At 40.6% G+C, this 19,270-nt stretch overlaps 1 protein-coding gene across 1 annotated transcript; it reads right to left on the minus strand.

Annotated features, from left to right (window-relative positions):
• Window positions 1-224: 224 nt before the first annotated feature.
• Window positions 225-18,939, minus strand: LOC137425107 (oxytocin receptor-like). The gene is made up of 3 exons (XM_068113155.2): window positions 18,819-18,939; window positions 6,897-7,939; window positions 225-1,093 (listed from the first exon to the last, which is right to left on the minus strand). The coding sequence occupies exons 2-3, from the start codon at window positions 7,804-7,806 to the stop codon at window positions 834-836; spliced, it is 1,170 nt and encodes a 389-aa protein (XP_067969256.2). The 5' UTR covers window positions 7,807-7,939; window positions 18,819-18,939; the 3' UTR covers window positions 225-833.
• Window positions 18,940-19,270: the final 331 nt, after the last annotated feature.

The following is a 19,270-nucleotide window of genomic DNA, read 5'->3' on the forward strand; positions in this document are numbered from 1 at the left end:
AGTTCAGCTGGAGTAAATTTGCTAATGGCACTTTGTTTTGCCTTTTCTGTTCCATGTAATATGCACATAATCTGCTTTATTGTCCTGATTCCATCTCAACTGATATGCGATTTAAAAAAGGGACTTGGCATGTGTTCAATACAGAGCAATTGCATCTGTACAATGCAATTGCTCACCATGAAGTATCTATACAGAATTAAGGGTGTAGTATAAATTAAGGAAATCAAAGAAGTGAAATAGTTTATTTTGTCTGGCGTGCTAGCAACTTGTACACAGCTTTCCGCATGGCAGGTGTGCTGACCTAGATAGGGCGACATGAGTCGCAGTTGCCTTTTGAAGCAGATAATGTGGAATTTGGAAAGCAACAAACCATTTCATTTTCCTGTTACAAAAACATGCACAAGTACTGATGAGCACTTTCCCTCCCTTGTGTGGGTTATTGAGATGTAACAATTTTGTATGTGGTTTCATCAATGGGGACTTTGGATTCAATGGGAAGCCCACAGAGTTGGTTACATTTTTTTATTGAGTTTGTGCTGCTTATGTGACTTTTCATCATTCCGGGTTGCCGCTTCGTTCAAGTCAAACTGTCGGCCTTTTCAGACACATGAGTTTTGTTTTCCGCAAAATTATCTTACTGTGAAATCGCTGTTAAAATATGGAGCAAATGATTGAGTAGATGCATAACTTCAACGATTTTGCAATTTCAGGGCCAAAACAAATCTCCCAACTTTCTGTTGCTTGCCAAAGTTTGACAAGGTCCTCAGATGGGAAATGGTGTGACAAAATGGCACTTAAAGAACCTCGATCAAGATTAACCTAAAGAGCAATGTTCATGGTTTTCTATCTTGGGTGTTCTCACCACTAGAGACCGGTCCATCAAGAGACGGTTGTCTGAGGCTGGCGCAGCTCAATGATGTGACATTACCGGCAGTGCTGAGACTGCTGGCACGTGTGGGCCAGTGAGTGGACAACCGGCAGCATGCCAGGGCATGGAGTAGATGCCCACTGAAGAACATATAGATCCAAGGGTTGCAGCAGCTGTTGAGGCTTGCCAGAAGCATGGTTAAAGTTAAAGCCTTGTCTCTGGAGTCTGCAACAAATGTAATGTTAGCCACATATTCAAAGGAATCATAATTATTTTAAATAGGAATTGTAAGTTCATTAAAGTGCAAATCATGATGGAACAACAGTTTACCTTTATTGACATTATTTATCCGTTTGTGGCTAAAATCTGGGAGGAAAATGGGAACTAGAAAGTGTCTCAAAATGCAAAGCCCTCCGTGTCCGCTTTGTACTAAAACTAAACATGACGAAAGCAACATCTAAAAATAGAAAGAAAAATTATTAATTCGTTTTCTCAGTATTCTCATAATAAAGGTTTGCTGAAAATTTAATGATAAAGGCTCAAATCAAAACATATAATAAAGGTGGGAGTGTGTGTCAGTGTGCATGTCTCCTCCATAACTCCAAAACCTAGCGGCCTGAAACAATGCATGCATACAAAGGGAGCTCCAAGAGGGTGCATGAATGAAACTGTGTATTTGGGTAAATTTAAACACCCCTTTTGAAGATAATTAAAGGGATTATTAAATTGAAACCAAAAACAGGTGAATCCTTGGTCAGCTCGTATTCACCTCACAGGGGTCTTAATCCACCATTTTGTTATTTTTACTTATTTTGACTTTGCCCTTTGACATTCTGACCCAATTATTCATTAATCTTGTCCATATTGTTATAATAAAGGTTTGTTGAACATTTGATAACAAAAGCTCAAATGGTTAAAAAAAAGCTTTGATGCCATGGATACACACACTGCCCTCCTCCCCTCACACACAGTGGCGTAGTAATGGGGGGGGGGGGAGGGCTTTGGGGCAGAGGGGGCGACCGCACCCAGCGCGAAGTGGATGGGGTGCTAAATGACACCCTAAAAAAAAAACGATTTCATGCTCTATTTGGTTGTATTGTATATAAATTACTAGCAGAAGTACCCGGCGTTGCCTGTGAGAATGCTGGTGAGGATGCTGAGAGGAATGCTGTAGAGAGTGCTGGTGGTCTTGAGGTAGTGGGAGCAGGGCTGAATAAATGGGTGATGGGGAGCTGCCTGACACATTGCCCAACATTTCGATGCAGCTCCTTGTACAGGAGCAGCGCATCATCCAAGGCCCTCTTGAACTTGAGGTACCTCTCCATGACTGGGTCAGCATCTTCCAACTTGTCGACAAGCTCCCACATGCCATGCAGCAACTCGCCCAGGAAATGGACTGTGAGTTTGGACTTCGGCACCTCTTCCTCATTACTGCCCGCCTCTGCCTCCTCCTCGGAAACCTTTGGAATGGCGTTCAACTACTCCTCGATGAGCGGGTTTAGGGAACGGTTCAGCATCATGGTTTTCAGCATGAAGTCTCTCGTCTGCATGTTATCCTCGATCCACATTCTGAGAGTCTTCTCCATCCTTTCCATGTGTACATTCTGGACATGGGTGACCACCTCCGTGTTCGATACAGTGCTTGCTGAACTTTTCTCACGAATGGCCTTCTCCTTCTTCCGAACGGTGGATTAGTTGACGCCATAATGCCTGCCAACAGAGGCCGCACTCTCTCCTTTTTTATTTTTTATTTTTTACTCCCTCGTTTGCCAAACTTTTTACTGTTTTACTCTCTTAACTTCCACAATTTTTTTTACTCCCTTGAAAAACCTTAAATTCGCAGAACATGGCCACGAACAAGGGGAAAAAACCGCAATTTCACGGAACATGGCCGCAAAAATAAAACTAGAGCTTCCAGGGAAGCAGAACTCAACTGAACTGACTGGACAACTTTAAAGTCCTAAATTCTTGTGCTTTTCTTAAGAGCTGAAAAAAATATGCCGGCCTATGGTGGCCATTTTAAGACAGATCGGGTTGACATGCGATAGCAACCTACCTTGTGTGGTAAGAGTCTCACACACCAAGTTTGATCAAAATCCATAAATATTTGTGGACGTTAAAGTCTTAACGTCGTTTCGGAGCTGAAAACAATATGGCGGCCATTTTGTGACGGATCGGGTTGGAATGCAATAGGAACCTACCTTGTGTGTTAAGGGTTAAACATTCTAAGTTTGATCAAAATCTGTTAATATTTGGGGACGTTAGAGTGTTAACGTCCTTTTCATGACCAAAAACAAAATGGTCGCCTAAGTCCGCCATTTTACAACGGATCGGGCTGAAATGTAATACCAACCTGGTACTTGGGTTAAGGATGCTGCATGTCAAGTTTGATCAGAATCGGTTGATATTTGTGGACGCTGGAGTGTTAACGTCGAAAAGTTAACAGACGACGACGACAGACGACGGACGACGGAGGGTTCAGTATGTGATGAACTCAACTGGACGGTAGTCCAGTTGAGTTTAAAAAAAAACCGTGAATTTGCGGGACATTTTTCCTCGAATAGAGAAACATGTCGCATTTCATCAACCGTGAATATGCGGATTCCACGAATAGCAGAACCACGAATAGAGGAACCACGAATAGTGGGGTCCGACCGTATTTAATTTTATAGCAAAAACTATGGCACTTAGGTGGAATTTGTTTTGAAAGCCATTAACTAGACCTATTGGCCGATGTATATTCCACGTTTCAGATTGTTTCAATGTATAGTACTTGAGATATGAGCGCCAATACATTTTGGGTGGGTGTCCAGACAGCGGACGGATGGACAGACACCAACGTGAATTTGAGCGTTTTCTTAATATCCCTCAAGAATGCAGAAACAGGCGTTACCGAAATTTGGAACATAATACCTCAACATACAAAACATTTACTTCTGAAACTTGCAGCCGATTTCGTCCAGTAGAAGCCGAGAAACGTATTTTCAGTCCCCATGTTATAGCTGCATACAGAGAAACGATCCCTTGTATTAAGGGAGGGGCACCTTTGCGCCGCCTCCCTTTGATATTGAGTTAATAGCAGAATGAGGAAATGACGTAAGGGTTAATCCATCCGTGACATTCGTGGATTCCCCATTTGCAGTTTGGCCATTGACTGGATACAGTAACATTCACTGGGTACATTTTTTGTCCAAGTCCTTCATTAACCTGCTGTCAATGCCTGACGTTCGACTGAAGGTGGCACAGCAATGTGTAATTTATTGGTTCATCGTTTGCCATTCGCTGTTTAATTTACCCAAGTTGTTCACAAACTGGCTGTCCATGCCTGAAGTCAAAATTTTAATACTGGCGTTATTTGCGAACTGGTATCCCCACCCAGGTCTGTGACATAATGTGATGAATGTGTCTCTTAATGATAACCTACGATCAGTGGTTTGAATGCACACTACGTTTAAGGAATACGAAAGCTTCCACTGACATGCCACTTTTGTCTGATTTCTGGATAACACATTGGAAAGCAACAAAGGTCTTGCATTGCTTTTGTAACTAGAACGACACTTGGTAGAGAGAGCAATATACCTCCACCAGGCTGAACAGTTTACATTTCAGTTTACATTTTGTATCCACTGATATGTCAGATCTGGATTCGGACCTAAACCTAAACTAATCGGCTTGTTCGTATCGCCTAACCAACTCATCCAACAAGTTTTGTCATAATTGGTCCACAACCTTTTCAGATATTTGAAAAAATTGAAAAATCGCTTTAAAATTCCAGAATCTGGATCGGAATATTCACGAAACTCCAATGAAATCGTCCTTGTAACACACCAAACCTGTGCTCCAAATTTTGTGCAAAACCATCAAATTTTTTAGATATCCTGCTCACAGACAGACAGAGACAGGCCGACAGACAAACAAACACACACACACACACACACACACACACAAACCGGAGTGATCAACATACTTGTAAAAAATTGTTTTTTTTGCCAAGTATCAAACAAACAAACAAACAAACAGATGAAAAATCACTCATAGAGTGACACTTGGAAAAACAGAACAAAGTAGCATGGCACTCAGTGGAGCATCCTTTTTACCTCAAAAATAATTAGTGGTTGAATTCAGTGACCTGATATGCAAACCGTCTTCAAAGTTTAAGTTAATCAGATGAAAATTGACAATTTTAGAAATTCGGCCTAGGTTGACCTTTTGGCCTATGTTGACCTCAAAAATTGTTGGTGATTGCTTTCAGTAAGGTGATATGAAAATCCTTTTCAAATTTCAAGCCAATTGGATGAAAATTTAGGATATTAGGAATTTGAGAAAAGTGGTTGACCTTTGGCCATTGTTGACCTTATGACCGATGTTGATCTTAAAAATAGTTAGTGGTTGAATTCAGTTCGCTGACATGAAAATCATATTCAAATTCCAAGTCAATCAGATGAAAATTGAGGATTTTAGAAATTTGAAAAAGGTGGTTGACCTTTGGCCTATTTTGACCATTTGGCCTATGCTGATCTCAAAAATAGTTTTTGGTTGAATTCAGTTCACTGATATGTAAATGCCATTCAAATTTCAAGTGAATCGGATGAAAATTGAGGATTTTAGAAATTTGAAATTGTTGTTGACCTTTGGCCTTTGTTGACCTTTTCGCCTTGCTGATCTCAAAAATAGTTGGTGGTTGAATTCAGTTTGCCGATATGTAAATCCTATTCAAATTTCAAGTCAATCGGATGAAAATTGAAGATTTTAGAAATTTTAAATGGTTGTTGACTTTTGGCCTTTGTTGACCTTTTGGCCTATGTTGACCTCAAAAATTGTTGGTGATTGCTTTCAGTAAGGTGATATGAAAATCCTTTTCAAATTTCAAGCCAATCGGATGAAAATTTAGGATATTAGGAATTTGAGAAAAGTGGTTGACCTTTGGCCAATGTTGACCTTATGACCGATGTTGATCTTAAAAATAGTTCGTGGTTGAATTCAGTTCGCTGACATGAAAATCATATTCAAATTCCAAGTCAATCAGATGAAAATTGAGGATTTTAGAAATTTGAAAAAGGTGGTTGACCTTTGGCCTATTTTGACCATTTGGCCTATGCTGATCTCAAAAATAGTTTTTGGTTGAATTCAGTTCACTGATATGTAAATGCCATTCAAATTTCAAGTGAATCGGATGAAAATTGAGGATTTTAGAAATTTGAAATTGTTGTTGACCTTTGGCCTTTGTTGACCTTTTCGCCTTGCTGATCTCAAAAATAGTTGGTGGTTGAATTGAGTAAGCCGATATGTAAATCCTATTCAAATTTCAAGTCAATCGGATGAAAATTGAAGATTTTAGAAATTTTAAATGGTTGTTGACTTTTGGCCTATGTTGACCTTTTGGCCTATGCTGATCTCAAAAATAGTTGGTGGTTCAATTCAGTTTGCCGATATGTATATCCTATTCAAATTTCAAGTCAATCGGATGAAAATTGAGGATTTTAAAAATTTGAAAAAAGTGGTTGACCTTTGGCCTATTTTGACCTTTTGACTTTTTGACCCCAAAATATATAGGATTTAGTCGGACCATGAACTCTACCATTTAGTAAAGTTTCGTGAAGATCGGTTTAAAATTGTCTCCTGTAGGCAAGTATAAGTGAGCGGACAGATAAACACGCACACAAACAAACACACACACAAACCGGAGTGAGCAACATACTTGCAATTTTTTTTTTTTTGCCAAGTAACAAAGTAACAGCCATGCAGCGGAGGAAACATAACTTCAGGGCACTGTGGATAGCAGAGGTAATAAACATAAAGACCTGTAAGATTAGTTACAATTACCAGAAATAGATCAAATATGAAGCAACTTTGTATAATATATGTCCCATACAGACAGAATTTTATGCGACATAGTTTAACGTCCACCAGCAAATGCAAACACAGACAGCCGGCTTAACACCCTTTATAAAGGCCTGCAGTTTGCAGATGCCCTCTGTTAGCTTGGTGATTAAAACATATAACTTATATGGGCATGTCTTTGTCTCACCTTCTCCAGGTGCATTGTGGTCCCAAACAGACCACATTTGCACAGTAAAAAATGGCGTCCAACACACCACATAGGCCAGCACGATCACAAAGGTCATCTTGATGGTGCGCACCTTGGCACGCGAGATTCCACGCACACTGCTCACGCGGGAGAGCTCACGAGACCCTCCCTCCGGACAACGTAGCTGAGCGCGGTGCGTGTGCTTCTTGGAGCGCACTTTACTCCAGATCTCCAGACTAATGAGACCATAAGAGGCTGACAGCATGAGCACCGGAGCCACATACACTACTATGGTTATGCAGGTGATGTATGCAGGTGCTGCCCATGGGTACACAAAGTCGGCCCAGCAGTCCATCTTCCCCGGATCAGTTTCCTGAAGGGAGAAGATGAACACCTGCGGAGTGCTGAACACCGCACTTATTGACCAAGCCGTGGCCACCATGGCATGCGCGCGGTGGCAGGGCTGCTGCAGCGTACGCAGAGGGTGGCATATGGCCATGTATCGGTCCAATGCCATGGCAATGAGCAAGTAGGTTGAAGCGAACATTCCGAGTGTCTGGAGGTACTTGACGATGCGACAAAGGGCATCGGGTCCTTGAAAGCGGAATGTTACGTCCCAAGCAAGCTGTGGGAGAACTTGGAACAGGGCTACCGTAAGGTCTGCTATGCTCAGGTGTGCGATAAAGAACTGCATGCGTGACTTGGTGCGAGTGTTTTTTCCCTTGAGCAGAACAGCAAGAACACAGATGTTTCCTACCAGAGCCGCTACAAAGATGGCCGCCAAAATTGCCACCTCGATCCTGGCGAGCGCCTCATCCCGGCTTCCTCCGCAGTCTAATGAAGAGTTCGTAATGCACAACTCCGTTCCGTTGTATGTCTGATTGCCCTTCTTCTCTGCATTCTCCATCATGGTGTTCTGCTCCTTGATCTATCGCCAATTGACGAGACTCCAACTTCCCACAGTGTTCCAAAGATACCAGCAGGCAAAGTGATTGATGTTACAGTTCTGAGTTTCGTCTCTTCTGCCCCACAAGTAGAACCACCTGTCCAAAAAGGTACACAATAAGATGTTTGACATTGACTGTTGTCTGTATGGATTTATGATATTTGTTCAGTAAATCCATGGCCTAGAGCCCTAGACCATAGCAGTAGAAAAAGAAATTTAGTGTTCAGTTAAAAGCAAAAAATAATCCAGACGTATGTCGAATAGGTGTGGACAATGTTACCCATGGACTTTTTAATTTTAAAATCTCAATGTCTAACCATGGACAGGATTTATCTTCCCTTGTGTCATTGTCAAAACTGGAAACATTGTTCTGAAAAACAACCCATATTACACACATGGGTGCTGCTATCCACTTTTCAAAATAATCTTTTTACAACATATCTCAGCATTAAAATGCTAGAATAATAGATATATCGTGACATACAATCATGGAGCATCACATTGCACGTTGAATCTGGAATATTTATTTCTCATGACGCTAACAAACACATCAGATAACCTTAAAAAAAGACAAAGCCACATTATCTACCTAGAACGTCACGAGACAGCATACTTCCACCAGGCAGAACAGTTTACTGTTTGTGTCCCACAGATAGGCCGGATCTGCATCGGACCTGAACCAAAATCTAATCGGCTTGTTCTTGTCACCCAACCAACTCATCCACCAAGTTTTGTCATGATCTGTCCACATCTTTTTGATATATCATGCTATATATTGTTTTTACTCCCATCACTTAATGGTGAAGAATCACTTAAAAATTCTAGTATTGAGATCAGGATATTTACCAAAATGTAGTCATTTAGTCTTTGTCACACACCCAACCTGTCCACTGAATTTAAATCCAAATCTGTCCAGAACCTTTTGAGAAATTGTGCGATATGTCGTTTTTGGCCCCATCCCATACTTGTGAAGAATCACTTAAAATTATAATTTCCGCATCCGGATCTTCACCAAAATCTAGTCATTTAGTACTTGTGACACACCCAATCTGTCCACCAAGTTTCATCCAAATCTGTCCAGAACTTTTAAAGATATCCTGCCCACAGTCAGACAGACAAACAGGATATAAATATATCACCATCAAACTGAGTTTCATGAGGAACCACATCAACAAAAAGAGTTATGAAAAGTTGTGCTGTGGTCGACACTATAATGTAGGCCTTGCAAATCAAAGAGTTTGTTACCTTGAGGGGATATGAAACTGGCTATTCAGCCACTCAGCAATAACTGGTTAACGTTAAAGATCCCCTGCAGCTTTTAAACCAAGTAGGCCATTGTGTGTGGTTATTCTTGGTCCCATAGCTCTTTTAGGGACATTAAGGTGACCATTACCAGGTCATGAGCATATACACAACTGAAAATTTACCTTGGCCATGTCACTACTCCATCACTTGGTGCTACCAAAACAGTCTTCAACTAGAACAGGAGTTTAGAGTTTGCCAGCATACTGACACACAATTTTCCTAACCCGAACAACTACTTTCAAAAGACACCGTGGAATCTTTAACTTCCGCAAGCGAATGCTAGCAGATGGGACAGTTGGCCTAATGTCACACCTTGAGGCCAAAATATGGTCTTCTAGAAGCACTAAAGTCTAATTCTTTGACATCTTTAAATGTTGTAATAGATTTTGACCTTTGACCCATGTATAATCGAAACTACCCTCTTGAAAACCATATAAATCTACTCAAAAAAATTTGCATAATTTATTTTTGTGCTGGTCACATAATGTTTACCAATTTGTAAAAATAAGTCAGAGTTAGGATAAAGCCATAAATAGATCGGAGCGACCTATTTTCAAAAATGCTTCTGCAATAGCCCAAGGTACTTTGAACATTACTTGTATGTGAACACACAAACGTTCGTCAAATAAAGATTTTCAAACATATATAATTATGTGTACCTATCTTAGGCTGTAGGGGATGTGTGTGGTAAGGTATCTTTCTGTTCGAGGTCTTGATTGGATTGATTGAAATATAAATGTTTGGCACATGAAAAACCTTGATTTGCAACCAATTTTGACCCCTTGACCCCTGTAAATCCCTGAAACGACTTTTCTAATCATTTTATTCTTTATTTTTAAGAACCTATACAGGTCTGTTTGAAAGCACCTTTGCACCAAATTCCATCTCTGTTGACTCAAATACAATGACAAAAGGCACGGTTTTCTTGTTTCATCTTTTACTCCATAAAATCTCCTCCATACAATTGAAAACAAATGAAAACTGCAGGTAATTGGATTAAGGTACCTTAATGCAAAATTGGTAGAGGGTTGGATCAGAAATTAAGGAATGGTGTGTAATTATAATTTGTTGGAAAGGACGATAGAAAGAAACAAACAGAAAAAAAACTAGAACAACACTTGGCGGAGCACGTACCTGACCAGTTTGTGGTTTGTATCCCACTGATAGGTCAGATCTGGATCTGGACCAAAACCAAAATCGAATCGGCTTGTTATGGTCGCCTAACCAACTCATCCACCAAGTTTTGTCATAATCTGTCCACAACTTTTTGAGATATTGTGCTGTATATCAATGTTGTCCTTATCGCTCAATAGTGAAAAATCGCTTGAAAATTCTAGAATTTGGATCAGAATCTTCACAAAACTCCAACGAATTCGTCCTTGTAACACACCGAAACTGTTCTCCAAATTTGGTGCGAAACCATCAACTTTTTGAGATATCCTGCTCACAGACAGACAGACAGACAAGCCGACAGACAGACCAACAGACGGACAGACAGATAAAAACAGACAGATAAACAGACAGACAGACAGGCAGGATTTAAGGGAAACCTAAAGGATATTCGTATATGCAACCATCCTCAACATAAGGATTGTCTTACAGGAAAAGTTAAGCGTGTAAGGGAAAAAGGAAAGACAGACAAACAGACAGACAGACAGAAACAGACAGACATTATTTAAGGGAAACCTTAAGGATATTCGTATATGCAACCATCCTCAAGTAATCTGCATTTGTGGGTTTCAGAAGATGGAACAGCGTCCTCACAGGGCTGAAATATCCACTCACATTTTGGTAGGATAACCTTTCAAGGACAATGTTGTGATTATGTCCACCTCGTTTTTACATTCTTAGTGTTCCACGGGAAGCTGAAAGCCATGGTGGAGGTGTTGCTGCCTTCTGAGGATATAATCTAAAGCTCAGTATGCTTGAATCTCCAAGGGAGAAGTCAACTTTTTTGTCATTTATAGACCTTCCTTGACAGCTTCAATGAAGTTAGCAGATTTTCTGGAGGAGTTGGAGGAGGTACTCAGCTGTTGGAGGAGGTACTCAGTTGGAGGAGGTACTCAGCTCACCTGCTGCAAGGGAGACTGATTGTCATGGGTGATTTCAACCTCCATGTTGACTGCCCTACAAAGCTAGAGGTCAGAAGGTTCAACAATTTTGTCTTCTTTGAACTTTGAAGAACTGGTGAATGGATCTACACGTCACTTAGGCCATACCCTCGATGTTGTAGTAGCTAAGGATGGCGACTGTCTCATAAAATCATGTCATGCCGATGAAATCCAACTCTCTGATCACTCCTTGATACACTGTGTGTTGAATTGAGTAAGACCAGCATTTGCAAAAGATGTGTTTGTTCCATGAAGGTACAAATTCATTGATCATGAAAAGTTCTCCATTGATCTAGCGGTTGAAATGCGATTCATGCTGGAAAGCACTGACTATGATGCAAGTGATCTTGTCCGGCAATACAATTAAGTATTGTTCTGGATGTGCATGCTCCTGTGACACCTAAGCGCTACGTACATCTCAAGCCTGACTGGTATGATAACGATGTAAAGGAAGCTCGACGCAAACAATCAGATGCTGATTGCAGGAAGTTCATCGAATCCCAATGGAATGTTTGTGAGACTGTTTCGGCTGCGAAGAAAGATCATTATGATGAAAAACTCTCCAATTGTAATAGCAAGGACATGTACAAAACTGTAAATGAATTACTTAATGTTGGTAGTAAAGTTATTCCTTAATGTAGTGATCCATCTGATCTAGCTAATGACTCTTCACGTTACTGTCAGTATATAGTAGATAAGATCAGGGAAAGTGTGCATAACACTCCAGGCATCAAATCAAGTTCAAGTTTAACTTCCTGTACGAGTGGATTTTAAAAAATAATGATTGTAGTTTCAGTCATTTTGTTTCCATAAATGAGGTTGAATAGAGGAGAATCTGTGTTATAAAAGGAGGTGTGTCTGTATGTGTGTTTGTATGTTTGTTGTGCTATAACTTGAGAACGAAATATCGGACTTCAATGAAACCCGTTCTAGCAGGCAAAATTGCCTTAAAATGCCTGTTGTTGTTGTTGTTGTTGTTGTTGTTGTTGTTGTAATGAAACCAATGATGATGGATTCAGGGAACTCCCAGAAAGGGGTATGGTGCAAAAAAAAAAATACAGGAAGGTTTGTGTATGAGCATGCATGGTGAAACTGCAAAGGTCACCTTGTGACTTGAGACCCCTCTCTCTCCCCCTCCCCTCTTTCTCTCCCACCTCTCTCTGCCCTCCCCTCTTTCTCTCCCACCTCTCTCTCCCCTCCCCTCTTTCTCTCCCACCTCTCTCTCTCCCCACTCTTTCTCTCCCACCTCTCTCTCCCCTCCCCTCTTTCTCTCCCACCTCTCTCTCCCCCCACTCTTTCTCTCCCACCTCTCTCTCCCCTCCCCTCTTTCTCTCCCACCTCTCTCTGCCCTCCCCTCTTTCTCTCCCACCTCTCTCTCCCCTCCCCTCTTTCTCTCCCACCTCTCTCTCCCCCCACTCTTTCTCTCCCACCTCTCTCTCCCCCCACTCTTTCTCTCCCACCTCTCTCCCCCCTCCCCTCTTTCTCTCCCACCTCTCTCTCCCCCCACTCTTCCTCTCTCCCACCTCTCTCTCCCCCCAATCTTTCTCTCTCCGCCCCCCTTAACATTCCCGTCAGCAAAGCGACTGGTGGTATTTACTTGTAATTAGGAGATGTCGCCATCACAGACCTGTGTTTCTGGCAAAATGCCAACCTGGCTCATTAATAGACATCTCCCTGTTGTGCTTCCTGTACGTCATAAATTGTAAATTTGCCTTTGTTCACTGGTCTTTTTCTTGATACTCTGAGATCTTTGGTCATTACTTCAGTTTTGAAGAAGCCTTCTTTGGATAAGGAAGAATTGAGTATGTAACTATAACCACTCTCACATTTCTCGGCAAATTGATGAGGTTGCATCAAACAGGTATCTGATTTAGTCATTCAAAATGACCTGGAACCTCGGCAGTCCACATATGGAGTCGCGCATAGCACCGCGACGGACATAGTTTCAGCATAGAACGACTTACTTTGTGCCATTGATAACAATCAACAGGCAGTTTTCCTACTGATGCTTGATCTGCCCTCTGCTTTTGACATGGTGGATCATGATGTTCTCACACTGGTTTTCTGAAGACTTTGGTCTCTGTGACAAAGTCCTTTCTTGGATCCAGTCATACCTCACTACGATATTTAGCAATGCCTACATTGGTCATTCTTTCTCGGACGACCAACACCTAAAATGTGACGTCTCTTATTGGCTCACGACTGTTCACATATAACATTTGTGTTATTGGGCAAACCATCGGTCAACATTCCATCCGCTATAATATACAGGATATGTGGATGATATTCAGTTCTGTGCAATTTTTGACCCGACCAGACCTGATGACGCTGCTTGCACTCACTTTCGTCTTTCTAAATGACTTGGTGACATACAGGTATGGCTGATACATAGTAATTTGAAGCTGAATTCTCATAAACTGAATTATTCATAGCTTCTTCACCAGACCACTATAAACAGCTTTGGAATTATACTTTCAGCTTTGATGGCCAGGATGGTTCCCTCATTCCCTTTCAGCTTTGATGGTTCCCTCATTTCCCAACCATCCAAAATTTGGGAGAGACGTTTGACCATGACTTGAGGATGTCTGATGAGGTCACACAGTTGTGTCGCTCTCTTAATTCGCAGATCTATATAACCTTAATCTCATCAGGAAGTACAGTATGTGAATTGTGATACTTGTCATAATGTTGTTTGTGCACGGGTGCTCTCCAGCTGGATTATCATAGTTATTCACTTGGTGGAATCACTGGGAAATATTTTTTATCAATCACAGAAAATGCAGAACAAGTGTGCTTGTCTGATCGTTCAGCAACCCAAATGGTCCCAGGTAACCCCCATGTTTAGCCAATTACCCTGGCTCATAGTTGCAGGGCAGATGCAATATAGAATAATTCTTCACTCATTCAAATCCTTGTTATTTTCTATTCCAGTATACATCTCATCATGTTTTGCAAAGCAGAGAACACCTTACTCACTTCTTTCTGCAGCAGCTTTCCTTTGTTGGACATAAATTTCACACAAAGGCAGGCTATGTTCCTTTCAATCAACTGCCTCAAGGTTTTGGAACAAACTCCCAATTCCAATGAGATTACATAACAAAACCTGAATCTTAAAAAAAGTGCATGAAGACTTGTTTATACCCTTCTATGTAGCTGGTTTTCACCCCATCCCCTTCCTTCCTCCCACTCTCCTTCTATCAGTGCCTTATACCAATTGACAAAAAGGTGCAAATTAATACTACTACTAATACTACTACTAGTCCACTAGCGGTTTCACCGGAGGGGACTATAGGGTTGCACTCCGTCTGTCTGTCTGTTCGTCCATCCGACCTGTGGTTTCCCATACTTTTTTCCCCATACCCTTTAACATATTCAACTGAAACTTGGTACATGGCTTTATTATGATAATTTACAGAACAAACTTGAGTTTCAAGGCATTTCACCGATTTTTCACAGAGTTACGCCCTTTTAGGTCTTAGAAAATATTACATATTATACATGCATCACTTTTCCAGACTTTTACCCCTTACCCAAGAAACCTACAACGGTCTGGCCAATGTGGGGAATGCCCTGTGCCAGCTCAAGTGTGGGGGAGGGAGGAAAACAAAATAATAAAAGACGAGACCGCAACGCTTCTTCTTCCTCTTCTTCTTCAACTTCATCTTATTCTCTTTTGTTCCTTCATGCTTTCTGACATTTTATTTTCCATTCTTTTGTACTCCTCAGCATCACGTGTAACAAACGACTTAACCTGACAGGTCCCTGTTACATGTCAATCTAACAGGTACTCGAAACACACAGACCATACTTTGCTTACAACAGTCTAGCTATGGACACCACTCTCCCCCTTCCATGTCACAATATATTGGTGTGGTCTTTAATGGAGCAATTGATAAGTTTCTATGCTTCAACTATGTTTCATTTTCTTTCTGATCTCTTACCGATAGAAGATGGCGACATTGGAAGAAAAAGTTGTCAACTGAACTGAAGTTGCCGACACATTGCCAACTGATCTGAAGTCCATAACAGCAGTGAGAAGAACATTCACCACTCATCACAAGAAAGATACACCACACAGGAACTCAATTAGGAATTGGATGAAGAGGTTTAAAGAAACAGGTTCTTTGAATGACAACGCAAGATATGGAAGGTGACGAATCAGTGAGCAAGCTGTAGCAGCTGTCCAGAAATCATTTGAACGATGTAAATCATTGTGACATACATCACTTGAATTGAACATGCTACTTATAGCAGTGCACCAAATTCTCAAAGCTGTGTGGCATGAACTCGCTTACAAGGTCCAGGTAGTTCGTATGTTACACAAAGAAGACTACTATTCAAGGTTCGATTTTTTTAACTCCTCAAATCAAAAGTCATCAATTCCCCTGGATTTCTTGATAAGGTGACATTTTCTGAGGAGGCAACATCCCACGTTTCTGGCAAAGTCAACTGTCAACAACTGTTGCAATTTGGGGACAGAGAAACCTCCAGAAATTTGGCAACATGAAAGAGACTTTCCAAAAGTTGATGTCTGGTGTGCTCTCAGAAAGTCATGCAATATTGGTCCTTTCTTTTTTGAAGGAGCTACAGTAAATGGTGAACGTTATCTGGCTATGTTACAGAATATCTTCATCTATAAACTATGTATGTCATTTGAATGTTTTAGACAGAACCTTTTTTCCAGAAAGAGGTGCACCTTGCCACACGATTGTGGTGTGCAAGAGTTGTTGTTGTTGTTGTTGTTGTTGTTTTATATAGCCCCGGACAGTTCTCTCGAACAAGCCCGCAGCACAGCCGATCAACCACAGCACAGCCAGTCACCACAATGTAATGAACTAGTAAAGACCTCCAATAGTTCTGGGCCTAATAAGGGCCAAAAGGATTTATAAAACTCTATTGGGAGGCCGTCCAATCCAGGAGATTTACCAGTAGGTAAAGAAGCAAGGGAAAGTGTAAGCTCTTCCAAGGAAAAGTAAGGAGCCCAGCTGATCCCTTTGAGCAGCACTTAGCATGGGTAAGTCAGATGTGAAATAACTTATTGAGCCATCGTCAACATCATTTGCCATAAACAAGTCTGAAAAGAAGTTATAAACCTCCCTCTTTATATTATCTTGTGACGTCATAGTGTTACCAGTTGAGAGCTTTAAGGTTTCAATTTGCCTTTGATTGGTAGTCTTTTTATCAAAATGTAAGAAAAATTTGGTCGGTGCATCTAAATTATATAGCTGATCCATCCGTAGACGGACCATTGCACCTTTTGCTTGGTATTCGACTAAGTTGTTTAGTAGAGTCTTCTTTTCCATAAGCAAATGATTATTTGTTCTATTGGGGCTATTTGCCACATCAGTTTGTAACCTCATTATTTCCTTTTCTAGTGTGAACCTCTCCCTTTTTACACTAAAAGAAGAGAAATCATTAAACTGTTGGCAAAAGACAGCGATCTGTGCCTTTGCGTAGTCCCACCATATTATCGGGTTATCAAAATTATTCCTTCTTTCTTTGAGGCTAATCCAAAACACTTTGAAAGCTTCACAAAAAGCAGCATTTTCCAGCAACATGACATTGAACTTCCAATATGGGCTGCCATGTTGCTGCAGAGCAAGCTTAAAGGACAAGGTTACAGCCAGGTGATCAGAAAAAAGAGAAGGCACGATATCAGATTTCAATATCTTGTCAAGCATTACAGTATTGACATAAATTCTGTCTAACCTGGCTAGAGTGTGTATCTGAGACGTACATCTAGACCAAGTAAACTGCCGTTGCATAGGGTGCTGAATACGCCAGACATCTATTAATCCCGTCGTCTTGATGATTTTCTCCAAGGGTTTGGCAGATCTAGGATGTGGCTCCGCACTGTTTCTATCTAATGCAGGGTCAAGAGTGCAGTTGAAGTCGCCACTCATTATAAAAGAGCAATTTAAGTCAATTGTACTCAGAAGATCCTCTAGCTTTAGAAAGAAGTTGTGCCTTTCAGCATTCTTACAGGGGGCATATATGTTTACAAAAACAAAGATTTGATTATTGGCAGTGAATTGAAGACAAGCCAGATGTCCGGGAATTATTTCATTATATTGAACTTGTGTGAGTGTTAATGAGGAGGAGACAAAGAAAGCAATTCCAGCAGTGAGACAATTGATATCACTGAAGAACCACTGGCCCTTCATTAACCTTCTCCACTGGGCTTGGCCATTCAGATCTCCATGCGTTTCTTGCAGTAACGAGACATCCAGGTGCAAACGCCGGGTCAGATCTTTTACCTGAACTTTGCGTTCTAAACTAGCACCACCGTTAATGTTTAGACTGCCAAAACTAACACTCATTCTTTCAGATAAAGAAAGAAAATGAATAACTAAATAGATTAAAAAACCCATAGGGACCTCATTTACGAAGCTCCTGCCGAGCTTTCTGGATCATCTTTCTTAACCTGTGCTTCTGAGCATCAGTGAAATTTGGAGTGTCAGGGTTATGCACAATTGGTGTAAACCATGATAAATGTTGTTGGTAACATTGTGTAAACCATGTTTGTAAACCATGACAAAACAGCAACTCAGGTGCAGTTATATATATATATATATATATATATATATATATATATATATATATATATATATCTATATATATATATTTATATATATATATATATATATATGTATATAATATATATATATATACTATATATATATATATATATATATATATATATATATATATATATATATATATATATATATATATATATATATACATACATATATATATATATATATATATATATATATATATAATATATATATATATATATATATATGTATATATATATATACATATATATATATATATATGTATATATCTGTGTTGTCACTGAACTACTCCTTCAAACTTTTGTTTCCGTGGTTGTGAAGTGTTTTTAATAACGTGGTGGTGAGGTGTTTTGAATCACGTGGTGCTGAGGTGTTTCGAATTACGTGGTGGTGAGGTGTTTTGATTTACATTGTGGTAATGTGTTTTGAATTACATGGGGGTGAGCTGTTTTGAATGTCGTGGTGGTGCGGGGTAATCGTCCCAAACTTCCAGTCTGCACCTACCCCTCCCAAATGTATGTGCTGAGGGGTTCTATTTTGAATTATATATATATATTTTCAACATAAATCTTCAACCTAAATTACTTATAAAAATGTAATATCACAAACACTACAAATAAATTTGTGCAAAATAATTGTTTGTATTATGATTAGTCTAAATCATGACAACAACATTAGCATGAGCATCTCAGGTGCAGACATTATCCTCAGCTAAAATAAGCCCGTTCCTCAGTAAAAACGCATGGTGAGGCGAGCGCAGCGAGCCGAGCCAAGCCAGTATATATATATATATTTGCTGTCTTCTGTCTTATTTGATATATATATATCAAATATATATGTCTCATTTTATGTATATATATATATATATGTCTTATTTTATATATATATATACGCCTCAGCCCTCAGCACCCCTCAGCACAAAGTATATATATATATATATTTGCTGTCTTCAATTTAGAACTGAGCACGCGGGACTGACCTGTTAAAACAGTCACCGTGGGAACGGAGCCCGGGGTAGTCGTACCTCCTGTCTGTGAGTTCAGGCACGGACAGTACGCGGATCACGGGCGTCTGCACATTTAACGCACCTCGAGTGCCTCGGGACCAAATACCACCCGCGCAAGCACTCGCTCGCTGCATGGGGGCGTGTTGCGAAGGTGAGAATGGAATATGGGGTGTGGGTGGTGGGCTTTCGGGCTGGTGTGAGTCGAGCTGCTCCACTATTAAGTGTGCGCGCTTTAGGATATCGCTTCATCAAAGTGACTCATGCAGTACCTTTTCTTGAATGTGGAGTGCGCAAATGACCCCTGTACAGGTAAACCGCACCCGGGACCATGAACCGACCGACCAGGTGCGCACCAGGCCCTTGACAGGGAACTTTTAGCTTTTGAAATAATTTTATTGAGCATGCGTTGTAAAGAGCATGGGTCG

The sequence above is a fragment of the Myxine glutinosa genome, chromosome 4 (genome assembly GCF_964187855.1).
Source record: "Myxine glutinosa chromosome 4, kmMyxGlut1.1, whole genome shotgun sequence".
NCBI lineage: Eukaryota > Metazoa > Chordata > Myxini > Myxiniformes > Myxinidae > Myxine > Myxine glutinosa.

Bases quoted from the DNA above. Each gene is read 5' to 3' on its own strand.
- LOC137425107 (XM_068113155.2), bottom strand. From the start codon at position 7,806: ATGATGGAGAATGCAGAGAAGAAGGGCAATCAGACATACAACGGAACG. The intron at 1,094-6,896 runs GTGAGACAAAGA...CATTTGTTGCAG, and splicing joins CCACAATGCACCTGGAGAAG to ACTCCAGAGACAAGGCTTTA.